This window comes from Balaenoptera borealis, assembly GCF_965194805.1.
Source record: "Balaenoptera borealis genome assembly, chromosome: 5".
Lineage (NCBI taxonomy): Eukaryota > Metazoa > Chordata > Mammalia > Artiodactyla > Balaenopteridae > Balaenoptera > Balaenoptera borealis.
The window spans coordinates 48,321,909-48,349,689 of NC_138862.1; the positions used below are offsets into that span (position 1 = coordinate 48,321,909).

General features: G+C 39.4%; 2 protein-coding genes across 10 annotated transcripts in view; both read left to right on the forward strand.

The window, feature by feature from the left end:
* The window catches only part of LNP1 (leukemia NUP98 fusion partner 1), a 44,362-nt gene extending 35,226 nt beyond the window's left edge, over window positions 1-9,136 (forward strand). For all 7 annotated transcript variants that reach the window (XM_082392239.1, XM_082392235.1, XM_082392236.1 and 4 more), the window contains one exon: window positions 2,260-9,136. In XM_082392239.1, coding sequence (XP_082248365.1) covers window positions 2,260-2,409 — 150 coding nt within the window. In that variant the 3' untranslated portion in view covers window positions 2,410-9,136. The remainder of the gene's footprint in view (window positions 1-2,259) is intronic.
* Window positions 9,137-23,223: 14,087 nt separating this feature from the next.
* Window positions 23,224-27,781, forward strand: part of TMEM45A (transmembrane protein 45A) — an 84,999-nt gene continuing 80,441 nt past the window's right edge. Inside the window, exon 1 of one of the 3 annotated variants that reach the window (XM_082392206.1) lies at window positions 23,224-23,587. The gene's annotated coding sequence lies outside the window, so the exon portion shown is untranslated. The remainder of the gene's footprint in view (window positions 23,588-27,781) is intronic. The other 2 variants (XM_082392204.1, XM_082392207.1) reach the window with 2 other exon arrangements.

The window sequence follows — 27,781 nt, forward strand, 5'->3', positions numbered from 1 at the left end:
TGAAATCATTAATTATATTCATTAGGGGACTGACCTGCTTTAAATTCTTTCTGGAACAAGGGAGGGTATAAATATATTTTGAAAAAAATTTTAATCTGAACAATTCTTTGTTGATTCTGATGGCTTCAGAAAAACATTCATATTACATATTTACATAAGGGTGTAAATGTGAAATCAGTTTTCTTATTTAAAGAGGTGTTCATTACATTATCCTTAAAATATAAAAATGTTTGTTTCATTCATTTCTCAAGTTCTTCCTTTTGAGTACCAAAATAACCAAGGCAGCATTTTCAACTTTTTTGACCCAAGAATTCTTTTCATAGTTATGTACAGTCGGCCCTTTGTGTCTTTGGGTTCTGCACCCATGAACTTGAGCATCCATGGATTTTGGTACCTGTGGGCGGTCCTGGAACCAATCCCTTTGCGGATACCAAGGGACAACTGTATTATAGCTAGAAACCTGCTAGGAATTTACAAAATCATTAAAATTTTTTTCATATTATATGATAAATATACATGATAAATAATTTTAAATTAAGTATTTTATTTTATATCAGTCTTTAAACAGTATATTATAAAGTTTATCTTAATGCAAAATAAAAAATTTGGAACATTGCATACTTTAAAACTTTTTTCTATTTAACAATTGATACACTTTTCTAAAGCTAACTACATTAAAAAGTGTGATTTTTCAGCAATTTAAAAAATAATATATATTACCTTTTATTTGGGGGCCAAATGTATACTAATACATAGATTTAAATTTTACATCCTTTAGCATCAAGAAGAGCCAGGAACTGCTTTTGTGACCTGCTCATGACAAACAACATTAAATTTTTTCATTTTGACATTGAAAAACTCAACTGGCTTATTTTGATAATTTTTCACATTTTGTTTCTAAGTGATGAGATAAGAAAAAATATTTCAGGTCGTTATTTATGAGCAATTTTTGGATAGTCTTGGTTCTCAATAAGGGAAAAGCCAAACTGCAAATAATCATCACTATATTTCCTTTTTCATACTGTTTTTATAAGGATTAGAGACATTCATGGCTGCTAAATATGAATTATGATCAGACTGATGGATTTAATACAAGCACTGGAGCTAATGAAAATAATCTGGAGGCACATTTACAGAGCTAGTACAATTTTTAAGCTCCTCTTAACTTGCATCTCAGCTTCATCATTTGTTTTGCTTTCTGATTTTGACTAACGGACCATTATAGACAGAAATGAAATAATCTAGGTATGAAAACAGTTTAACAATGTACAGTAGCTAACACCACCACAGTAACCAGACATCGCCATAACTCACCCTGGAGGGCCGAGTCATGACCTTGCCCATCTGACTGTTACTCACCACTGCATATGTTCACCTCATAGATACTCAGGTGTTCTCCAGTGTCTCCAGTTCACTGGAATGGAGGAGGGGAGGAGTAATGGTCTTATTTGTTTATTTAAAAAATTGAAGTGTAAATAGATACCACCACATTTATCAACACCATTCTTTTGTCAGTAATTCCTTTGAAAGTCACTTTCACCATGGAAACCAAAGAAGCACCCCGCATCCCCGTTCCCTATCATATCACCCTATTTATAGGTATCATTGCACTTATCACTACCTTTCATTTTCTTGTTTCCTTTTAGGCTTATTGATTGATTGTCTCCCTCTGCCTAGGTGTAGAATCTAGGAAGTAGGGTCTCTCTAGTTAGTGCCGAATCTCCCCATCCTAGAACAACAGTGTGTGTTCATTCAGTCACTGAATGTAGACCCCTGCGCAACCTGTTGGAGAATGTTGTGTGGTTGAATGTCATTCCTTGACACTTTCTTCTTTACCCAGTCCTCACCTGAAAACTTAGTGCAAACCCTACTATTAATGTAATTTAAGGGAGTGAACATAAGGAGGTTAGAATCATTCCGTGTATGATTCTCTTGCCACATTCCTTTTCAAAAAGCACCAGAAGACTATTAATTTTACTGTGCCATGGAATCACATCCCTCTGTACATTAGAGGCAGAGTAGTGTGCAGGTTGAGTTTCCTCCATAGACCACCTGCTGATGCCCAAGGCCCCCTATTCCTTTATTTATAAGTAAACCTTTAGCAACACCCTTAGGCTTATTATGCTAATTTATTACTAGAAACTAAGATGTGAAAGTCTGCTAAATGATTAGGGTTTTCTTCACTTCTGATAATTTGGAAAAATGTGGAATGTTGTCAGCTGTCGGCATATCTACCCTTTTCTGACCCTTCTTTTTCAGGGACCTGAGAGCAGAAAGGAGAGAAATGAGAGAGAATGCCGGGCACTGGAAATGAGGTCTTGCAAGAAAGTGGAGGAAAGAAGGAGCTCTAGGAAGGAAGAGCGTGGAGAAGCGTACCTGCCCGCCCTGTCTGAAAAGGGGCCCAAATAGTACTTTGTTTCCACACCATGACTACTGATGCTACTGTGTTTTTTGAGCCCCAATTCACCAGGCCCAGGAGTGGTAGCTGTAAAGAGTCTGCAGATGCTGAGTGACTCAAGTGGGTGGTTGATTCAGCTGCTCCCCGAGACAGCTTGCATCATACTCCAGCTGCTTTTCAGAGTGTGATCTGCTCTGTTGCCCTTTTATGGGAAAAAAAAGGATAAAAGGTATTTTAATAGAATAAAGTAATTCTTGAAAATGTAAAGAGAGATATTTGAAGAGCTACCCACACGTCTTCACCAACCCTTCTTCCACATCAACCTCACAAATAGTCTTAAATAAAAGTCATTGGTGTGACTCAATGTTTACTTCCTTATTAGGAGTAATTATATAAGTATGTCTAAAGGCCATCATTTAATGAGAGCTGGTAGTTAAGGTGCCAAGTACTGTGCTGAGAGTTTGAATGTGTTACCTAATAGTCCTCACCACTCTGAGGTGGGACCTAGTCTTCTTTTCACTTGCTGGCTGAGGAAACTGGAGTTTAGGAAAGTTCAGTCACTCACTGGGGAGGTGGCAGAGTTAGGGCCGGAGCCCAGTTCATGCTGACTCTTGTTCCTAACTTGAGGCAGGACCTTCATTTCCCTTTCGCAGTGGGTCCTGACTTAGTAGGTGTGTGATTTGCTTGTGAACGGGCAGATGTGAATGAGAAAAGCAGGACTTGGGAGTGAGTTACAATTTTGATTACGTGGGTGGAGACTGAATCTCTGAGATCAGCTTTATGCTCTGGGTTTTAACTTTATGAGACTATTTATTTTTTATTGAGGTATAACTGACATGTAACATTATATTAGTTTCAGGTGTCCAACGTAATGATTCAGTATTTGTATGTATTGTGAAATGATTGCCACAGTAAATCTAGTTAACATCCATCACCATACATAGTTACACATTTTTTTCTTGTGATGAGAACTTTTAAGATCTACTCTCTTAGCAGCTTTCAAATATACAATATTGTCAACTATAGTCACCATGCTGTACATTACATCGCTTTATTTATTTATTTATTTATATATTTTTTAACATCTTTATTGGAGTATAATTGCTTTACAATGGTGTGTTAGTTTCTGCTTTATAACAAAGTGAATCAGTTATACATATACATATGTTCCCATATCTCTTCCCTCTTGCGTCTCCCTCCCTCCCACCCTCCCTATCCCACCCCTCTAGGTGGTCACAAACCACCGAGCTGATCTCCCTGTGCTATGTGGCTGCTTCCCACTAGCGATCTATTTTACGTTTGATAGTGTATATATGTCCATGCCACTCTCTCACTTTGTCCCAGCTTACCCTTCCCCCTCCCTGTGTCCTCAAGTCCATTCTCTAGTAGGTCTGTGTCTTTATTCCCACCTTGACCCTAGGTTCTTCATGACCTTTTTTTTTTTTTTTAGATTCCATATATATGTGTTAGCATACGGTATTTGTTTTTCTCTTTCTGACTTACTTCACTCTGTATGACAGTCTCTAGGTCCATCCACCTCACTACAAATAACTCAGTTTCGTTTCTTTTTATGGCTGAGTAATATTCCATTGTATATATGTGCCACATCTTCTTTATCCATCCATCTGTTGATGGACACTTAGGTTGCTTCCATGTCCTGGCTATTGTAAATAGAGCTGCAATGAACATTTTGGTACATGACTCTTTTTGAATTATGGTTTTTTTCAGGGTATATGCCCAATAGTGGGATTGCTGGATCATATGGTAATTCTATTTTTAGTTTTTTAAGGAACCTCCATACTGTTCTCCATAGTGGCTATATCAATTTGCATTCCCACCAACAGTGCAAGAGCGTTCCCTTTTCTCCATACCCTCTCCTAGCATGATTTATTTAAAACATATGGACCACCTCACAAATTTGCGTGTCATCTTTGCACAGGAGCTGTGCTAATCCTCTCTGTATCCAGAGAAGTTCCAGTTTTAGTGTATGTGCTGCTGAAGCAGGCACTTCTTTTTTTCCCCCCAGCTCTATTGAAGTATAATTGACAAATAAAATTGTATATATTTACATTGCACAGCATGATGATTGATATGTGTATGAGTATTTGACATACTTTGTAAAATCATCACCACGATCAGGTTAATTGACATATTGAGGCCATATTCTGTTTTTTTCCCTAGAAGAAAAGATAGTAGAATTCTCCCTATTTATTCTTTGTCTCTGTCTTGGATCATCAAATGCCCAAGGGCAGCTAGAATCTCTATCTTGTGAAGAAGAAGATCTCCCAAAACTACTACTCATTACTAATACCGCAACTTACTGCTTATGTAAGAACAAACTAACTTTGGCATAGACAATAAAAAGAAGGAAAAAGAGAGAGAAAAAGAGAAGAGGAAAACAGTGAAAGAAAAGTAAAATAGTGATGATCACTAATGTGCATTCTTTCAATTCATACAACTTGTACCTTCACCATTTTGAATTGACACTTTCATGCAGCTTTTTAATGGTGATTTTTCACACAGGTAAAAGATGACTTCAACTATTACATGGTGTGTTTGCCGGTTATTTGCCACTGCCAAGGGAGAGGATGGGACCGACCTGCCTTTGAGATCTGTGTTATACTATGTGTTGTTTCCCCACCCTTGCTTTGGGTACTTTTCAGTCTTGCTAACCAACTTTCAGATTTGGGGATGGTCTACTCATCTGCTGTGGCCCCAAAAGAAAGGTCTGGGGAGAGGTGGCCCACCCATGGAAAGGAGAGATGCCTGGAGTTCCCAGGGCCCATTGGCTGGCTGGCTGAGACAGTAGCCAACTTCCACTCCAGCCAGGATATCTGTGAAGTTTCTTCCCCTTCAAGGATAGCAGTACCTGGGAAAATCAGGATTAAGACTTTTATACTATATTCTATCAAATTGGAGGAAAGTCTGTTTTCAGCACACTTTCAGGACCATAGTAAATGGAAGAGGGGGGACTCTCTGAATATGAAGTTGACAGCTTATTGCCTTTTTTAAATATCACAAAATGATAGTCGTCATAATAAAAATACAGATCAAGAAAAAGAATGAAAATTAAAAACTTACTGTACCTACTCAGAGATAAACATGGTTAATACTTTGTTGTCTGTCCTTCCAGAATATTATCTATGTGTATACACAAACACACACACACACACAAACTTTTTTCCAAACATGAGTTCATTTCAGTTAACAGTATATCATTTACATCTTTTAAAATAGTCAAGTGCATAATTTTAATGGTTCCTTGCTTAAAACATTCTCAAGTCTCTTCCATCTTAAAAACTTCCCTCATAGGGGCTTCCCTGGTGGCTCAGTGGTTAAGAATCTCCCTACCAATGCAGGGGACACGGGTTCGAGCCCTGGCCCGGGAAGATCCCACATGCTGCGGAGCAACTAGGCCCGTGTGCCACAACTACTGAGCCTGCGCTCTGGAGCCCACGAGCCACAACTACTGAGGCCCGCACGCCTAGAGCCCGTGCTCTGCAACAGGAGAAGCAACTGCGATGAGAAGCCCGCGCACCGTGGCGAGGAGTAGCCCCCGCTCGCCGCAACGAGAGAAAGCCCGCGCACAGCAACGAAGACCCAACGCAGCCAAAATATAAATAAATAAATGAATTTAAAAAATTAAAAAACAAAAACAAAAACTTCCCTCATAATATACCGATAGGTACCACTTTTTTTTTTTTTTTTTTTTTTGACCACACCGCGTGGCTTGTGAGCTCTTAGTTTCCCTACCAGGGATTGAACCTGGGCCCTCGGCAGTGTAAGCGCTAAGTCCTAACCGCTGGACTGCCAGGGAGTTCCCGCAAACCCATTTTTTTAAAGTAAATAATTATTTCTTGCCCTGCCTGCCCCCGATCTGTGTTCCCTGCCTCAGTGAATGGTTAGCATCATTTACCAGTTGTCAACCAAGAACCTGGTTGGGTTTGAAACCATCACGTACTCTTCTTGTTCTCCATTCAAATAATTATCAACTTCTGCTTATTTTGCCTCTATCACTTGGACCTACCAAATTCCATTCTCATTGCCAGCATCCCACATCAGGCCCTTTATATCTTGCCTTGATTCCAACAAAAATGATAATATTTTGGATATGTTTGGTTAAATGAAATATATTATTAAAATTAATTTCTCCTGTTTTTCCCTATTTTAATGTCGCTACTATTAGAAAATTTAAAATTACCTCTATGTCTCATATTTCTATTGGGCAGCAATGATCTATACTTGAACTCTCAAGCCTCTTTTTATATTACTTGAATTTTATTTTTTTAATTCTAGGAAGCTTAAGAAGAATTGGAATGTAATTAATCCATGGTATTATTTTGGGTTAACTGGCCTAATACTAGTTACAACATTTTAAAGTTTATTAACCTGATTCTTTCTTTCCTCCCTTCCTTCCTTCCTTCCCTCCTTCCTTCCTTCCTTCCTTCCTTCCTTCCTTCCTTCCTTCCTTCCTTCCTATTCTCTCCAAATAAAAATATCTCTGTCCATTCATATTCTCTTCTGTACTATAGTATGACTCATGTCGGTTTTATCAGGTAATGATTTACTTACGTCTGTCTTCCCATCTAGACTGTGAACTCTTAGTAGTAGGAACCATATCTTAATCATCTTTGCATTCCCAGAACCCTTGCCTATCACATAGTAGTGACGTAATAGATATAGTCTGAGAATGTGACTCTGAACAGCCAAGGCTCTAGAACTTGAATTAATCCTGCCTATTTTAGGCAAGACACTGTCATATGATACTCTCTTGAAATAAAAAATTGTGTTGTAGATAGTATTCCCCCCCAATGGAAACATTTTTTACTTATAAAAACAACAGTATCGGACTTCCCTGGTGGCACAGTGGTTAAGAATCCGCCTGCCAATGCAGGGGATGCAGGTTCGAGCCCTGGTCCAGGAAGATGCCACATGCCGTGGAGCAACTAAGCCGGTGCACCACAACTACTAAGCCTGCACTCTAGAGCCCGGGAGCCACAACTACTGAAGCCCTCGAGCCACAACTATGGAAGCCCGCGTGCCTAGAGCCCGTGCTCTGTGACAAGAGAAGCCACCGCAATGAGAAGCCCGTGCACTGCAATGAAGAGTAGCCCCCGCTCGCCACAACTAGAGAAAGCCCGCGTGCAGCAACGAGGACCCAACGCAGCCAAAAATACATAAATAAATAAAATCTACATGTTAAAAAAACCCCAAAAAACAGTATCTGACATACTTTCAAATAACGCAGACGCATATAAAATAGAAAGTGACGGTCCTCTGGAAAAGACCAATGTCAGAAATATGAAATTAATACAGTTGAGCACTACTGTCAAGGCACACTGATTACTCTAGGGGGCAGACTTGAGCCGACGTTTGGATGATAATGCTGGACACAGAGAAGTCTCCCAGTTGGGTCAATGACAAAATCACTACCATTACTTTCAGACAGAAAGGAGAACTGCAGCATTTCCTACCAAAACTCTTGGAGGTAGGTTTAAACTAATTAAATGTTGAGTAAGTTTTATGACTTATTAATGTATTTAAAGGTACACATGAGGGAGGATGACAAACTGGTTATCTCCATGGGGCATGAAAAGAGAAAGAGGCATAAAATACTTGTGCAGATGATTTACATTTGCACAATGGGAAATTTTAAACTGGCAAAGGAAGGGATTATAAATTCTAATTATCTCAGTCTTTGGAGTTTTTAACATCCTACTGTAACCTTGGATTATCTAATTCTGTTTTGGCTGAATTCCTGCTACAACTTTGGAGCCAGTTATCATAGTAGTTGACTGAGAACAGTTCTGCCCCATCTGCATGTATGGAGATGTGAGGAAAAAAAACAACGGTGAATGGGAACCCTAGTGTACTGTTGATGGGAATGTAAATTGGTGCAGCTGCTATGGACAAGGGTATGGAGGTTTCTCAAAAAATTAAAAATAGAACTACCATATAATCCAGCAATTCCACTTCTGAGTATTGATGTGAAGGAAACAAAACAGTAGCTCAAAAACATATCTGCAGTCCCATGTTCATTGCAGCATTATTTACAACAGCCAAGACGTGGAAACAATCTAAGTCTCCATTGATGAGTGAATGGATAAAGAAGATGTGGTACATATATATGTATGTATGTGTATATATAATATATATATATACAAATGGAATATTATTCAGCCATAAAAAGAATGAAATCTTGCCATTCACGACAACTTGGATGGACCTGGAGGGCATTATGCTAAGTGAAATAAGTCAAACAGAGAAAGGCAAACACTGTATGATGTCACTTATATGTGGAATCTTAAAAAACAAAACAAAAAAACAGGCTCATTGATAACAGAGAACAAACTGGTGATTGGCAGAGGTGGGGGGTGGAGGGATGGCGATGATGGGGGGTGAGAAATGGGTGAAGATAGTCGAAAGGTACAAACTCCCAGCTATAAAAAAAAGGAAGTCATGAGGATGTAATGTACAGTATGGTGACTATAGTTAACACTACTGTACTGCATGTTTGAAAGTTGCTAAGACAGTAGATCTTAAAAGTTCTCATCACAAGAAAAACAAATTTTGTAACCATGTGCGGAGACGGATGTCAACTAGACTTGTTGCGGTGATCATTTCACAAGAAATACAAATATCAGATCATTATGTTGTACACCTAAAACTAATATAATGTTATATGTCAATTATACTTAAAAAAAAAAAAAGAGAAAACAAAAAACAAAAACAAAAGAACAGAGAACAGATTGGTGGTTGCCTGAGGTGGGGAGGGGGTGTAGATAGGCTGTGTGCAAAATGGGTGAAGGGGGTCAAAAGGTACAAACTTCCAGTTTTAAAATAAATAAGTCCTGGGGATGTAATGTACAGCATGGTGACTATCGTTAACAGTACTATATTGCATATTTGAAAGTTGCTAAGAGAGTAGATCTTAAAAGTTCTCATCACAAGAAAAGAATTTTGGAACTATGTGTGGTAGTGGATATTGTAGACACTGTAGTCATCATTTCGCAATATATACAAATATGGAATCATTATATTGTACACCTGAAAAGAATATACTGTGTTTTTAAAAAATATTTATTTATTTATTTATTTGGTTGTGCTGGGTCTTCGTTGCGGCAGGCTTGATCCTTAGTTGTGGCATGCGAACTCTTAGTTGCAGCATGCCTGTGGGATCTAGTTCCCTGACCTGGGCTGGAACCCTGGCTCCCTGCATTGGGAGTATGGAGTCTTATCCACTGGGCCACCAGGGAAGTCCCCTGAAATGTATGTAATGTTATAGGTCAATTATACCTCCATTAAAAAAAAAAAGCAAGCAAACAAAAAACAATAATGAACTGTGAAACTCCTCGATTTAAGCCGGCTTCTTTTCCCCAACTTGTGCATGCATGTGTGCCTAGCAACTCTTGAGTGACTTACACCCCAGAGCATAGCCCCCCTTGCCTTGGCTCATGATCTCTGAGTCTCTACCTTGTTCACTAATTGCCAGGATCTGCTTGTTCATTCAACAAAGATTTTTTGACTTCTTGTCCTGTGCTAGGGATACAAAAGTGAGCAAAAGAGATAAAAACCTCTGTTTTCCAGGAGCTCACATCCAGTGAGAAAGATAAATAGTAAACAAAAATCTACTCATCACTTCCTCAGAGATAACTAATTAAAAAAAAATATTGTGTCACTCTCTAGCTTGAAGACCTTGGCAAGCTCCTCATTATTTATAGAATTAAATCAAAACCTTTCAGCATGGCATCAAACACCCCATGTGGCTGGTTTTCAAACTTTAATGACAAAGGTATTATTTCAAACTCTTCTTACCTCCTTCCCTCTCTTCTCCTCCCTCCTCAGTATTCTGTGTCCTATACATCTTTCTTCACAGCAGATGTTTTCATTGCTATTGCGTAAATCGCCTTCAGGTGTTTTGGTGGAGGGATAAATGCAAACAAATGAAACCTTCATAGTGACTACTGTGTCTCTTTGTTTAGATTTTCCATTTGGGATGGGCACTGGTTAGCTGTTCATTAAGGGGTAATAATAATGTACTGGCCAGGAGCCATTTTAACCTGAACAAGGAGCCAACCAAGTACTTTCCCAGGACTCTCCTTTCTTATCTCTGACATACGTCTATCACCTGTGACTAGCTAATGCATGTTTAAAGGTTGTTCATTACGTTCTTATAAACAAGTGGCTTTTTTCCCTCACCCCTCGATTTGCAAACATAGTATTATAATGGTGTCACCATTTCCAAGGAAGTGTAGGAACAAGAGGAAAAAAATGTTAAGGAGGGGGAATGAGAAAAACAAAATATGAGGACTTTTAAAGATCGTCTGATAAATAAGTTCTAGGGATGTAATGTACAACATGATGACTATAGGAACCACTGATGTATGCTATACATGATAGCTGTTAAGAGGGTAAATCCTAAGAGCTCTCATTACAAGGAGAACTTCTGTTCCTTTTTTTTTTTCCGTTTCTTTTTATTGTATATGTATATGAGATGATGGATGTTAATGAAACTTATTGTGGTAATCATTTCACAATATACGTAAGTCAAACTTTATGCTGTACACCTGAAACTCAAACAATGATGTATGTCATTTATATCTCAATAAAACTGGGGGCGGGGAAAGGTCATCTGATTTAAGACTGTCTCATCCAAATTCCTAATTGATGTAAGAACTCCCTCTGCAATGGGTCTGCCAGGTGCCTTCCAGGCTTCCTTCCCTCCCTCCTCCTGCCCCTCCCTTCCCTCCTTCCTTCCTTCCCTCCTTCTTCCCCCCTCCTTCCTTTCCTTTTTCTTCCTTCCCTCCTTCCTTCCTCCCTCCCTCCCTCCTTTCTTTCTTTCTTTCTTTCTTTCTTTCTTTCTTTCTTTCTTTCTTTCTTTCTTTCTTTCTTTCTTTCATGTATAGTTGATATATAATATTGTGTTCATTTCAGTTATACAGCATAGTGTTCAGAATTTTTTTCAGATTCTTTTCCATTACATGTTATTACAAGATATTGAATATAGGTCCATGTGCTATACAGTAAATCCTTGTTGCTTATCTATTTGATGTGTAGTAGTTTGTATCTGTTAATCCCATACCCCTAATTTGTCCCTCCACACCACCCCGCCTTGGTAACCATAAGTTTGCTTTCTGTGTCTATGAGTCTGTTTCTGTTTTGTATATATTTTCATTTGTATTATTTTTTGATTCCACATATAAGTGATATCATATAGTATTTATCTTTCTTTGTCTGACATTTCACTAAGCATAATATTCTCTAGGTCCATCCACATTGCTGCAAATGACAATATTTCATTTTTTTATGACTAATATTCCATTGTATATGTACATACCACATCTTCTTAAGCCAGTCTTTTCTAGATGACTTCCAGGGCTGGGAAGGCAGCCGATTTCATTGTGTTAAAGCTCTCGTGATTGATGTTGTTAGCCTGCCACCCCTCCCCTGCAAAAAAGGTCCTTTCTCATACTGAGCTGCAATCTTCCACATGGAACTTGGTCTTTTTCTTTCACTCTAGTCCCCTGTAGCATAGGTCTAGTCCCTCTCCTGAAGGATGTCACTACAGTTCCTAGAGGAGAACGCTCATGACTTTCTCTGCCCCATGGTCCATCCCATGGGGTTCCTCAGGAGAACTTTCTGTGTCATCCATTATTCCTCACAGAACCTGAACTCCACAGCCGCCTCACCCTAAATGCCTTCACTTGAACCTCTCTAGGTTGTAAATTTTCTGTTTAAATTATGGTATCCATAGTAATAAAAATGTAAATGAAAATAAGAGGTCATTTAAAACTCAAACTTGCAAATGTTTAAAAAAGTTAATTCTCAGAGCTTGGGGAGGGTGAGATACCATATTAAAAGTAAAAAATTGTTCAATTTTTCTTGAAATCATTTGTGTCACAAGAACAATGAAACTATTATTATTGTTTGACCCAGTAAATTTACTTACAGGAACCTATCCTTAAGAAATAATAACTGTGAGATAAAATATTTTTGCATGATGGTTTTCTTACAGCATTATTTTATTAAAAACACCATTGTAAAACAGCTTTATTAAGGTATAATTGGTGTTTAATAAACTGCCCATATTTAAAGTGTACAGTTTGATAAGTTTTTCTTTTTTATTATAGTTAAATATTCATAACATAAAATTTACCAGTTAGATAAATTTTGACACATGTATACACTCATGCCCCTTTGTAAGAACCCCTTCTTTCTCCTTCCCATAACCTTCCCACCCTGTCCCAGACAACCTCTGTTCTACTTTCTGTCACTATATAGATTAATTCACATTTTCTAAGCATTTATATTAATGGAATCATACAGAATGATTTTTTTTGTCTGACTTCTTGCACTCTGTGCAATTATTTTGGATTCATCTGTATTGATTATTGCTGAGTAGTATTTCATTATATGGAGGTACCACAATCTGTTTAGTCATTTATCTTGATGGACATTTGTGTTGTTACCAGGTTTTGGCTATTACAAATAAAGTTTCTATGTACATTATTAATCTTTATGTGGATATATGCTTTCTTTTTGGGGGGGGTCTTTTCCAAGCTTTAAAAAAATTTTTTAATTGAAGTATAGTTGATTTACAATGTTTCAGGTGTACAGCAAAGTGATTCAGTTTTATATATATATATATATATATATATATATATAATTTTTCAGATTCTTTTCCATTATAAGTTATTACAAGATATTGAATATAGTTCCCTGTGCTATACAGTAGGTTCTTGTTTATCTATTTTATATATAGTAGTGTGTATCTGTTAATCCCAAATTCCCAACTTATCTCCCTGACCCTTTCCTTTTTGGTAACCATAAGTTTTCTATGTCTGTAAGTCTATTTCTGTTCGGTAAATAAGTTAGTTTGTATCATTTTTTTAGATTCCACATATAAATGATATCATATGATATTTGTCTTTCTTTTTTTCATGGATGGAATGGCTGGCCCGCAGGTAAGTGTATGTTTAACTTTTAAAGAAACTGTCAAACTCTTTTCCAAAGTGGTTGTACTATTTTACATAGCCACCAGCATTTTATGAGAATTCTAGTTGCTCCACGTCCTTACAATACATGGTGCAGCCAATCTTTCTAATTTTAGCTATTCTAATAGGTATGTGGTTGTATCTCATTGTGTTTTAAATTTTCCATTTCCCAAATGACTAATGATATTGAACACTTTTTCAGGTGCTTATGCCATCAGTATATCATTTTTTGATAAATTCTGTTCAAGTATTTTGCCCATTTAAAAAAGCTAGGGGGACTTTCTTGGTGGTCTAGTGGTTAATACTCTACGCTTCCACTGCAGGGGGCGCGGGTTCTACCCCTGGTCGGGGAACTAAGACCCTGCATGCCGCGGGGTACAGCCGAAAAATAAAAATTAAAAAATTTTAAAAAAAAGCTAGGTAGTTAAAAAAATTTTTATATGTAAGATTTCCTTACATATTCCAGATAAAATCCTTATCATATATGTGATTTGCAAGTATTCTTTCCCAGTAGATTGTCTTTTCATTCTGTTAATAGTGTTTTTCAAAGAGCAGAAGTTCTTAATTACAAAAAGTCCAACTTTAAAATTAATTTTTATTTTATAGATTGTGATTTTGGAGTATTTAAGAAATTTTTACCTAACCCAAGGTCACAAAAGATTTTCTCCTGTGTATTCTAGACATTTTATAATGTTAGGTTTTACATTTAGATTTATGGTCAACTTTGAGTTAACATTTGTACATGTTGTGAAGTATGAAGAGGTGAATTAAAACATTTTTTGGCACATAAATCCTCAATTGTTTCAACGGTTTGTTGAAAACTCTATCTTTTTTCCATTGAATTTCTTACATCTTTGCCAAACATCAATTAAACATACGTGTGAATCATTTTCTCTAATTTCTATTCTGTTCCATTGACCTATTCTACTATTTTATTTTATAAATTTATTTATTTTATTTATTTATTTAGTTTTGGCTGTGCGCAGGCTTTCTCTAGTTGCGGTGAGCGGGGGCTACTCTTCGTGGCGGTGTGCGTGCTTCTCACTGCGGTGGCTTCACCTGTTGCGGAGAATGGGCTCTAGGTGCGTGGGCTTCAGTAGTTGTGGTGCACGGGCTTAGTTGCTCCGCGGCATGTGGGATCTTCCCGGACCAGGGGCTGAACCCATGTCCCCTGCATTGGCAGGTGGATTCTTAACCAGTGCACCACCAGGGAAGTCCCCTATTTTATCTTAAAACAATTATTTTTAAGTGTAATATACAACACATTGTTGAAAAATTGAAAGACAGACGAGAAGCAGATAAAGATCACCCCAAACCCAACTACCTAGACGTAAGTGTGATTAATATTTTGGCAATGTTTTTTTCAGTCTTTCTTTTCTGGGCATTTTTGTGTGTGTGTGTATGTATTTATTATTGGAAGATGCCTTAAATCCTTCAGGAACGTATATAATACACTGTCATATTCCTTCCTTCTTTCCTTCCTTCCTTCCTTCCCTCCCTCCCTCCTTCCTCCCCCCACTTTCTCCCTTCCTTCTTTCCCTCCTTCCATAATGGGTAAATAATTTAGCAAAAAAAGCCACTAGCTAGGCTTTATTCCTCCTTTTCTCTCCCTTCTCTTTCCTTCTTTTCATTCTTCTTCCTCCCTCTCCTTCCTTCTTCCGTTTCTCGGGGCTATTGTAGTTGGTTTGTGTGCATGTATAGGTATGTGTAGGGATGTGTGTGTGTGTGTGTGTGTGTGTGTGTGTACTGGTAAGCACGTCTTTGAGTTAAGAATTCAGCTGGGTGCAGCTGGAAGATAGGTTACATTCAGGGGAACTGACTCAACAGTAAATATATTAAGGTTAATGGGAGTCAGATTTCTCACTGATGAGAAAAGAGGTATAAATATAGAAAGGTGGAGGAGGGGGCATTGAATAAGCCCTGCTGTGTTGAAACTGGAGGTTTTAAATATATATAAATAGATATGTATGTGTATATATATGCATAAGTGCATACATGCATAAATTTCTTTCAATCTATAGGTAATTTACATATTGGTAACTTTCTTTTTTTTGATCCATTTGAGGGTAAGTTGCAGACGTGATGCCCTATTATCCCTGGGTAATTGAGTGTGTATATAAAAATTAGGACATTTCTCTACATAACCATAGTATAACCATCAACATTAGGAAATTAACATTGATTAAATATTACCATATATGATAATATAAAACATTGCCACGTATAATGGTGATATTTTACACACACACACACACACACACACACACACACACACTGTCCACTGAGTGAACTACCCGAATTTGAGTTCTTACCCAGGCTCTAATTTTTTTTTTTTTGGTGTGGTGGAGAGGGACACAAACTAAGACATGTTACTGGAAACATTAGTGGAAAACCAATAGTTAGGATGAACTTCTAGAATCAGATCACTTACTGCTGAGATGACAACAAGGATTCCATTGCTGTGGAAAAGGGGCAGGGATAATCTCCCACATCATGATACGTAGATTCTCCTCTTTCATGCACTGGGATGAGGTATAAGTGGAAGAGGAAACACTGGATTATACAATAGGACCAGCACTTGAACAGTATTAGGAGAAGAGATGATAGGAACTATAGAGCTGATGAGCTTTTTTAATCTCCTCAAAAACCTCGAAGAGAATGACAGGCTCAGTTCAGCCAACTATAAATTCAATCCAAGCTATGAAAACCAGAGGTCCTCAGTGGCAGTGTTTATAGAGACCTTCATCAGTTGCAGGGATCAGGAGAATCAAGCCCAACATTTGATTGAAAATAACAGAGCTGCAGAGGTGACTAACTAAGTAGACTTGACGTTTCTCCTATGCTAAAGTCAGAGCCCTGACCAAGAAGTGGGACTCTGAGACCTAATGGAGGTATTTGGGTAGATATGTCAGAGAATCTTGAGCTCCCAGATTTCCCTAAACCCTTGGGGTTGGCAGAAACAGTTGCCTTTTCTTTGTTGAGTAAAGTCGTCTCTCTTTGCCTGATAACCATGAAAGACTCCCTGTGGGGGCTGCTTCACAGAGCGATGTTCAACCTTCTCAAGATTTGCACCACTATACCTCACTGCCTGTATACCAATAGCCTAGGAGAGAAATACATTTCTGTCACCAAGATGAAATACCTTGCTTCCCCAAAGAATTGCAGGACCCAGCTAATATTAACCAGTAGGAAGCAGGAGAATATGTGTGAACTTTGGAGTACATGGGGTGATGTATAACACCAGATAGGGAAAGTTTATTGACATGACAGTACTCTCCCGTGACCTAGAATTGAGTGACCTGGCAAGGATACATGGAGTCTATCTTAGTAGCCTGCTGGGATGACTCCTCAAAGTCTGGGCATGATAAAGATTTACAATAAAAGAGGTGGAAATGCCAGAACTGCCTTGGCAGAGCATTGTGGAAGGGATCAGAGGGCTCCGGAACTTAAGAATATTAAAGTGGATTTATTATATAAGACCAGAGAACACATACCTTGATCATGTTACCCAGGAGGGCTCAGAGGATACTCTATTCATTGAGGTAATAAGAAATGCACTAGTAAGGGGATGGGGCGCTTGGTGTCTTTGAGAAGTGGTGACCATACACTGTAGGCTAGGGTTGATGGTAAGAGATACTGTCTTAATGCTGGGCTCCCTAAAAGCAATGATAAGATTTCAGAATATGAGAGTGCAGGTGGGACACTAACTTCAGAAGCAAGGTGGATTTAATGACTGTAATGGGAAATAAGGTCAGAGTAGCAATCTTGACTGACAGGGATCTGCAGTGATGGCTCATAGACCATGGTGCTCCTGTCAAGAACTGTGAAGGTTCTGAGATGTAACCCCACATGTAAGCTAACAAGTTAGTCTGCCGCAGTGTCATGGATGATGACAAAGGACATAGGACTCCTGGGTCAGAGACAAAGGACAGTTTATTACTCATAATAATAACAGCAGCCAGGGTATTAGCATTTGAGCTGGTTCCCAGAACCCCAAATTCTACAGAATGACAGCCAGTTGATGTCTGAACATACGGTGGGTTCCTGAGCTTAGAAAATCCCAATATTTTATCATGAGTTTTAAGAAAACTTTTCCCATCTCTGCCCTGGAAGAAGACATTATCTTTATTGTTGAACAGAATGCCATCTGCTCTAGAAGGTGACATTGTATATATTTTCCAAGGTTGTTTACTCTATAAACATTCAGGTAGTCTGGGACAATGGCTGTCAGCGCTTCTGCTCATAAAACTTGCAGAAACCTGAGACATCCATGGAGAATTGCGTCCCAATAGTATCTGTTCCTTGTTTCAATGCCACCTTCACTTGGAACATATTTTCCCTTGAATGTGCACTCCATCAACCAATCTAATTAATCTGACCAATAGGGGCTGGGACCAAATCCATTTAATTTTTCTCAGCATCTAACTAAGGCTAACATCGACAGGACTCTATGCAGCAGGATGAGCCAAACTGCAGTACTGACCTCAAATTCTCCATCCTCCCCACACAGAATCCTGGATTCAATCAGCCGAACAACTCCCATAAACCATCAGGGTCTACCTTAGAAAATCAAGTGGCTTTCTCTTTAAGTTTCTATGTTGACCTTTCCACTTGGCCCAAGGCATCACTCTAGATTCAGCAGGATGTATGTGTGATAGTACAGGCTTTGCCTTGGCCTGTAAGGAGATAGTCTTTCATCCCTAACAATCCTGACCACTGATTTTTTTTTTCTTATTCATATTTCTCCAGTTTTTAAAAATTTTATTGAAGCACAGTTGATTTACAATGTTGTGTTAATTTTTGCTGTACAGCAAAGTAACTCAGTTATACATATATATTCTTTTTCATATTCTTTTCCATTCCATTTCCATAGGATATTAAATATAATTCCCTGTGTTGTACAGTAGGACCTTGTTGTTTACCCATCCTATATATAATAGCTTGCATCTGCTAATCCCAAACTCCCAATCCTTCCCTCTCCAACCCCACCCCCAGTAACCACAAGTCTGTTTTCTATGTCTGTGAGTCTATTTCTGTTTTGTAGCTATGTTTATTTGTGTTGTATTTTAGATTCCACATATAAGTGACATCATATGTATTTGTCTTTCTCTTCCTGACTTACTTCGCTTAGTAATGTAATCTCTTGGTCCATTCATGTAGCTGCAAATGGCATTATTTCATTCTTTTTAATGGCTAAGTAATATTCCATTGTATATATGTACCACATCTTCTTTATCCATTCATCTGTCAATGGACATTTAGGTTGGTTCCATGTCTTGGGTATTGTAAATAGTGCTGCTCTGAACATAGGAGTGCATGTATCTTTTTGGATTATAGTTTAATTATAATTATATTATATAATTATCATATCATGTAAGTATATAATTATAATTATAATTATATTTATATATACTTATATAATATAATATATACTTATATAATATAATAATTTAATTATTATATTATATAATTATAATTACAATTATAATTATATTTAATTTAATTATAATTATAACCAGGAGTGGGGTTGCTGGATCATATGGCAACTCTATCTTTAGTTTTTTGAGGAATCTCCATACTGGTTTCTTTTTTGTTTGTTTGTTTTTGGTTTTTTTACTTTTTTTATTTTTTTGGCCATGCCGTGCAGCTTGTGGGATCCTGGTTCCCTGACCAGGGATTGAACCCAGGCCCTAGCAGCGAAAGCACCAAGTCCTAACCACTAACTACCAGTGAATTTCCCTGTTTTCCATAGTGGCTGAATGCACCAATTTACATTCCCACCAACAGTGTGAGAGAGTTCCCTTTTTCCACACTCTCTCCAGAATTTATTATTTGTAGACTTTTTAGTGATGGCCATTCTTACTGGTGTGAGGTGGTACCTCATTGTGGTTTAGATTTGCATTTCTCTGATAATTAGCGATGATGAGCATCTTTTCATGTGCCTATTGGCCATCTTTATTCCTGACCACTGATTTAAAGCTGACTTGAATGCCTTTGAAGATCAAGGTGGAGTCACTGATCACTTCTTCTAAAGTAAGGGGTAAAATTTGCACCATCTTTTCTAATTGGATAACTCCTATTTTAGGGGAAAATGTTAGTAATGAGTCATATATACCTAGGGGAAGCTTCTCGAAGTAGGATAGGTAGTCTTGTTTTTGAGAGATGTACATGGTCTACAAGTAACACGATCAGCTTGGTGGTGTTTGGTTAAACACTTGTACGTCTCTTATAAGCATTCTTAAGATGCAAGTCACTGTGTTTTGGAGACAGAGGCAAGTTAATGCCTGGCTTCCTGTTCAAGAAGTACAATCCTGGGGATGCACATAGTGTCCTTGGAAAGATCAGGGTTGTTGACAGCTGTTGGGACTGCTCAGGGGAGTCTGCATTTTTAATTAAAATTTTTATTTTGAGATAGTTATAGATACATATACAGCTGTAAGAAATAATACAGAGAGACCTGTACTCTTTAACCAGTTTCCCCCAATGGTAACATTTTGCATTATTATTTGCAAATATATTATAGTACAATATCCCAACTTTATCCCATGGGTACAGTCAAACTACAGAACTCTTCCAACACCACAAGGATCCTCTATTTTGCCCTTTTATAGTCACACTCATTTCCCTTCCACCCCACCATCTCCTTAACCCCTGGCAATCACTAATCTGTTTTCCATTTCCATAATTTTGTCATTTCAAGGATGTTATATAAATAGAATCACAAAGTATGTACAAAAGGCATCTAGTTTTTCACATTAAGTATAATGCTAGCTGTGGGTTTTTTGTACCTGCTCTTGTGGAAGTTCTCTTTTCTTTTTTATTTTTCCGAGCATTTTTATGATGCTGAATATTGTTGAGTGTGCTTATTCTATGTTGATTGATATGTTTGTGTTTTTTCTTTAGTTTGTTAATGTCATGGATTATATTGATTGATTTTTAAATATTAAACAAGGACTGCATCTCTGGGGAAAAAACCCCACTTGCTCATGATGTATAATGATTTTTATATATTGCTGAATTCTATTTGCTGACATTTTTGCACCTATATTCATGAGGGATATTGGTTTGTAGTTTTCTTTTTTATTCTGTGTTTCTCTGGTTTTGCATCACAGCAATACTGTCTTCACAAAGTCAATTGGAAAGTGTTCTGTCCTATTTTCTGGAAGAGATTATGTAGAATTGGTGTTAATTCTTCCTTAAACGTTTGGCAGATCCCTCCAGTGAAACCATCTGGGCCTGGAGATTTCTTTTTTGGGAGTATTTGAATTTGAATTCAATTTCCTTAATAGTTACAGGGCTATTCAAATTATTTATTTCCTATTGGGTGAGTTGTGGTAATTTGTGGTTTTCAAGGAACTTGTCCCTTTCATTTAAGTCAAATTTATATGTGTAGAGTTGTTTGGAGTATTCCCTTACTTTCTTTTTGATGCCTGCAAGGTCTATAATGAGATCCCTTGTTTTGTTCCTGACACTGGTAATTGGTGTCTTCTCTCTTTACTTTCTTTGCCAGTCATGCTAGCAGTTTGTCTATTATATTGATCTTTTCAAAGAACTAGCCCTTTGTTTTCACCTTATTATAGCAAGGGTGGAAGTCTAGGACCCCATCTGGCCTTTGCTGATGTGGATGTGGGGGAAGCCACAGTTTCTTCTGGGGTGTTTGGCTGGAGCATAGCCATTACTGTCTAAACTTATTTTGTCTTTTTAGGCTCCTGCTTCCTGGTTTTTTGGCTAACAGCAAAAGACAACAGGCTTTTGCTGGGCTCCAAGTCTGGATCAATGAGACAAAGAGAAAATCCGGGGAACTCACCATCATGGCATTCCTTGGGTCCCTAGATTCCTAGCCAATCTGCCTCTTCTTTCAACCTTTCAGAGTCTTCTTATGTTTGTTTATATGTAAAGTCAGGATTTTTGGTGGTATTATACTAGCAGGAGAAACAGGGGAAATTATATCTACTCCATATTCTTGAAAGCAGAAGTCTCCAGAAATCTTTTTTTAGTAGATTTTTGAGGAAGCAGTTCCAATGGTCAACAATATCAGATACTTGTCAATGGTAATGAGTGTAGAAGGTTGGTCATGTACCTTGACTATCAGCCCATTGTTGAGTAACTTTTGGGTTAAAAGTGTACCATTATCAGATGATGGATGTTCCAGAAAGCCAAACTCATGATTAATTTCAAGGGCCAAACTTCCTTCGTGGGTTTCCTTGACTGCCAGAGGGATTGAGTGTTGTGAATCCACTCACGTATCTTTTTACTTGGTGAATGGGGCTCTGAATTTTTGGAGGGATTGTGGAGGTGAGATGACATGGCATTCAGGGCTATAGAGAGTGAGGTGTCTGACTAGCCCATTGTGGCAGACAGACTCTAAGGCGGACCCCCATGACCTCCACATCCTGGTTTTCAGGAACTGCAGGAGACTGAGACTAGAATCTAGGAGGCAAGGGCAGCTGCTAGCTGACATCTAGAAAGAAACTGTGGACACAGACCTACAGCTGCAAAGAAATGAATCCTGCCAACAACCTGAGGGAGCTTGGAAGTAGATTCTTCCCCCTTCCAGCCTCCAGATGAGGATGCATCCTGACAGACACTGTGAGTGCAGCCTTGTGAGACCCTGAGCAGAGGATCCAGTTAAGCCATGCCTGGACTTCTGACCCTTAGAAACTGCAATAGTAAATGTGTGGTGGTGTTTCAAGCTACTACATTTGTGGTAATCTGTTACATAGCAATAGATAACAAATAGACCGACCAAGGGGACATTATCTATGAAGTGAAAGCTTTGGACATCAGAAGGTAGAGGCACTCACAATAAACTCTGACTCACCTATTCCTGGCAAAGGGCAGGTACGTTTATGTACCCATGTTGTGAACAAATATTGGAAACCTCAGTGTCATGCTGGGATAGGCTGCTCTGTGTCTTGGTAGCCTCATCTGAAAGTGGAGATAATTTTAATATGTACTTCATAAGGTGGTTGTAAGTATAGGGGCTGGCCCAGTTCATGGTGTGTGGCTCAATGAAGGTAGCTCTTGCCGTCTTAATGTTTCAATGAGCTCACATTTCTGTCAACACCCTCAAATTATAATGGTGATTGATTTGCAGACACTCTCCCACTTAATCAATCTTTCAAAGGTTTCCCCAGGATCAAAGCATCGTTTGGTCTACATTCTCACAGAACAAAGCAACATTTCTCGTTTTCCTACAGCCACCACCCAACAAAAATTCCAGACAAACCAAGTCTTCCAAGTCACTCCTGTAATCAGCCCTGGGCTTCTCTGCAGAAAGAACGACTTTTCTAGTTAATGAGGACTTCGGTGAAGGGTTCATTAAGTTTTTTCTTCCAACAAAAGAATACTGTCCCCATGAAACAGGCTCTTGAATTTCATTATTCGCTCCCTGGATAAAGAGGGGAGACTGAAGTTCTGAGACATGGCCTGAAGGCCCTTTGGGGGCGTGGGCATCCCTGAGCCCCAGTCCCTTTAACTCGGAAATGCTGGGGATTTAAGACAGCGCGGGGCGCGCATTAATTTCATCCCATGAACAGATTGAAATCATCCTGTTTAAACAAACCAGCCTAACTGCCGGAAAGGATCGGTATAACAGGGGCCAGGACAGGGGCAAGCCCTGGGTGCGGAGGCCCTCTCTCCGGCCGGGCCCCTCCCACGCCCGCAGCGGCCGCCGAGTGCCACATCAGCGCCCGGGCTGCACTTCCAGGTTCCTCTTGAGGATGGAGCGAGCTGGCCCGGCGGGCGGGGGGCGGGCCTGAGGACCGAGGGAGTGGCGGGCCGGCCGGCCAATAGGCGGCAAGCGAGGAGCCCCGGAGACCAATGAGCTGGAGCTTCGCTAGCCGTGGCCGCCGAGGCTCGTGCCCCGCCGGGGAACCAGATGAGGCACATCTGGACAGCTGCGCTGAGGAACTGTGCGGCCCCTTCGTGGGCCCGACGTCAGCTGAGCACGTCCCCCACGTCCTCTCCTTTCAACCACTTATTTATTCACTTTCCCAAAGAAGCAACCAGGAATCCAAGTTTAAAACTTTTTTCGCCCTAATGCGAGACGGGGCCAGATCCCATCCAACACACAGTTTAACTTTCATGGGGCTCTGGGATCAAAAGGACAGAAACAGCAACAGCAAAAGCCCAGCCGCTGTCTGATTTAAAACTGGCAAAGTGGGAAAAATAGTGTTGAGTAAGACCGAGTTGGGTAAGTTTTGAATACGTGCTGGATATCTTATTTCTCCTGCTGTGATCTCTACCCTGCGTCTTTTTGCTGTTCTCACTAAGCCTTCTCTTCATCAGGGAGAGAAAAATATCGCTTGCTGCCACAAACTGCACAGAACCTCGTTTCCTTTTCTTCTGCTTTGTTAACATTTTAATTTAATTTAATTTAATTTTGGGGTCATCTGTATGCTATTTAAAAATTTCCTGGGAACAGAAATTTAACTGTTATCCTGTAAAAAGCCTCTCCTAACTTCAAAGTTGAATCTATTGATACATTTATTTTTCTATTTTCTTTCTGTGAGAACAGAGTATACATTTGTAAAGCCGGAATTTTTTTGCATCCCCCCTCCCTGTTTTTTTTTTTAAGTATTTATTTATTTATTTGGTTGCGCTGGGTCTTCGTTTCGGGAGGCTGGCTCCTTAGTTGCGGCATGCAGACTCTTAGTTGCAGCATGCGAACTCTTAGTTATGGCATGCATGTGGGATCTAGTTCGCTGAGCAGGGATCGAACCCGGGCCCCCTGCATTGGGAGCGCGGGGTCTTAACCACTGCACCACCACGGAAGTCCCTCGCTGTTTCGTCAGAAGATTGAAAAGTTATCTGGCTTATTCAGAATTAACAAAACTTTTGCTTCCTTTAATGGGATATTTAATATTAAATTATTTAAATCCTGAATTATATAGGTAATTACTGTTTCACTTACATGTGAATGTAGCTCAATGTCTTTTCTATATTCTTCTATCCATTGTGGTAGGCCCAAATTCCTTGATGATTGTTAAAAAACACACTAAACGTGATAGATCACTGTGTGCATCAATAAGCTTACAATTATATTATTACTCCCATAATTCTATCAGAGTAATATTCAAAGTGCTGTTAGATGTTTGTGCTTGCACATAATTCTGGTATATATTTCAGGACTTTAAAATGGAAATGATGGCAAATATTGAGTTAGGTGAATGGCCAGAGGCCCATTCCATCCCAAACATCTATAATTGTCTCTGTTTAAGCAATGTTTTAGATTTGAGACTTTATCGTATGTTATTTACAGTTGTGGCAGTTGTGGCCAGAATCGATCTTTAATTTTTGACTTAGAAAGCAGTAGGTGCCGTAATTGCAAGTTGCAAAGTGTGTTTTTGATTCAGAAAGGCATTGCACACTGTGAGTGGAAGAGTTGAAGTGGTTTTCAGGGATGTAGGGTTAGAAGGAACAATGTTGCAGAGAATCAATATAAAGAGCCAGCTGGCCTGGTTCAATTCAAAACCCTGCCGTTTGACCTTGGGCAAGTTACTCAGCCCATCATACCTCAGTTCCCTCCTTTGTACGTGGCGATAATAGCACCTATCTCATGGGATTGTCTTGAAAACTAGGTGAGTTAACACGTGTTAAATCCTTGGTTCTGGCACAGAGTTAATCTTTGCTGTTGTGCACACTCTTCATTGCCGTCCTTTTCAGCTCCCTCTGCTGCACCTGTTTTCCCAGCTATCATTTTGACTTCTACACTAGCAACTAGTGTTTACTGAGTGCAGACCCCTTGTTAGTGGGGCATTGTATACGGCTGTAAAGGAGAGAGAGTCTGGAGAGGGGAGTGAGGTAGAATTTATCAAGTGCCTTAGAAAGACCTAGAGGGTTCTGGGAAAGAGGACTTCTTCTTGTAGGATGGTTTCAAGGAAGGGTTGGCATTTCTGGAAGAGGATTTTGTCAAATGGCTTTGATTGAGGGGAAAGGGATCATAGAAGAGAAGGTGGCAGGCACTCCAGGAGGAAGGGAAAGCGTGGGCAGAAAAGCACTGAGGCTGGAAAGTGTGAATTTCTCCTGGGGGACGTTGGGTTGTGATGCGGGGTAATCTGTGAGAGCTTAGTAGGTGGAAAGGTTGGAAAAGTGGGAGAGGTAGGAGAGGGCGTCATGGAGAGCCTCTCTGTGGGGAAGGAGAGGCTTGGGAGGTGAGATTGGTAGGGGGTCACAAGCTGAACTTGCAGCAGTTACATAGTTGGAGGTGTTTCTGGAATGATCCATCTCTCAGTTTCTCCCCCTTGCCCAGCATACCCCTCCTGATCTGCTCCACTGCTTCAGTGACCTCACCTCAGGGCCTTGCAGGACTGACCAGTGAGTCTCAGCTCCACTTTTTGGACTCACTCTGTGGTGGCTGTCTTGGGGCTCTGCTGAAGTGGTCTGGCATCCTGGACTATTACCCAGGCTACATTTCAGAAACAGGTCATGCCCTAAAGTCTTTGACATGGATGTGATTGTTGCACCTGCACCCCTCCCCAACCCCTACACACACACAGTGTGTGCCAAAAAGCCCTTTTTCATTCTGTTCAAAGAATTGAGCATTCATGTGCTAATACTTATAACTTTAGGATGCACAAGTATTAAAGTAGATGAGACCTGTAATATGCACCTAAGTGACAAGTCAGTTTGGAGAGCTCTGCTTTCTCTTCCTCGAGGGCACTGTGCTGCGTCAGAGAGAACCCGAGTCTGGCCCTGATGTTGCCATGGACCACCTGCGTGTCCTTGGGCAAGACATTGAGCCATTATGGCCCTCTCTGTGCCATCATCTGTAAAATGATCTCTACGATCCCTCTTCCGTTGGATGATCTTTTATTCTTTTCCCTGGGACAGTCTGTTGCTTCTAGAAGGCTATTTGATCCATCTATGACTAACATTTTCTGAACACTTAATATATGACAGACATTGTTCTGAGTGCTTTACCTGCCTTAACTCATGTAAGCCCCTCAGTAATCCTGTGACGGTTGGTACCTATTAGTTGAGGTGACAGAGGCACGGGCGGATTAAGAAACTTGCCCAAGGTCACACTGTACAAATGACAGATGCAGACCTAGACAGTGTAACTCCAGAGCCCAAGCCTTCACCACTAGTCTATGCTGCCTTGGGTGTAATACAGCAGGGCTGCTCTTCTTGTTTGTGGCGGTGGTAGTCAAGAGGTCCATGGAAGGAGGATCACTGGAGGGGGAGGGACCATTTGGAGGAGTGGGGTTGGTAAAAACTCCCTGTAGGGACCAGAATACCAACATGAGTCTTGTCTATGGGATGCGTTGCACATGCAGACAGGAGATGTGTTACTTGTTCATTAGATGGAGCTCATTACAGATAATCATTCTGTCTTTTCATCTTGATTGAACAGAACCACCATAGACCCTGGACTTATGGTAGACATTCAGTAATGTCAGTTGAATGACTGTATCCTTTGAAAAACTGGAACAGAGTGTATAAGTGTCAAAAGTAATGGTTTCGCCTTTATTTACCTGCCTTCTTTCCATTTTACTACTTTCTCCAGAGGTAACCTTTGCTAATACTTTGGTCTGTATCCTTCCAGTCCTTCTCCAAGAGTCTACTCACAGGTGTAGATCTAAACATAAATATAATTTAAAAATATAAATGGAACCACAGTAGTTTTATTTTAAAAAAATAGAGAAACTATGAAATGTTCCAAGGCTTATGGAAGAATGGGGCAGACGCCAGGTACACTTTCTATTCCTATTTCTTGGGCAGCCTGGTTTTTTGTCTTATTTCTGGAGATGCTGTGGTTTTGGGATAAGAATGTCTCATGGTGAAGGTCAACGTAGGACTATTTTAGGTGTCTTATTATTAGTCATACCCAGTCTGGATTCGATATTTTTGGGGGAATTCATTCTTAAAAATTTTAATATGTTTAATCAACTTTAAAATATTACTTGAAAAACAGTTTAATTTGCTTTTTATCTCACTACCTTAATGTAGTCACTCTTTTCAGTATAGCACACTGAGCACTTGGATTTTGGAGTCAGACGGAGGGTTTCAACCCTAGATCTGCTTCTTACTAGTGTACCTTGAGCAAGTCACTTTCTCTAGGAGGCTTTATTATTTATAAAATGGGAATATCAAAGGCATTAAATGAGAAAATCAATATAAGGCATTTAGCATGGTGTCTGCATCATAGTAAAGCCTATACATGTAAGCAATTCATTTTTTTTACTGTGGTAAAATAAACATAAAATTTGGCATTATAACCATTTTTAAGTGTATAGTTCAGTGACATCAAGTACATTCACATTATGGTGCAACCAGAACTTTTAAAAAATTAATTAATTTATTAATTAGTTTGGCTGCCTTGGGTCTTCGTTGCTGTGCGCGGGCTTTCTCTAGCTGCTGCGAAAGGGGGCTACTCTTCGCTGTG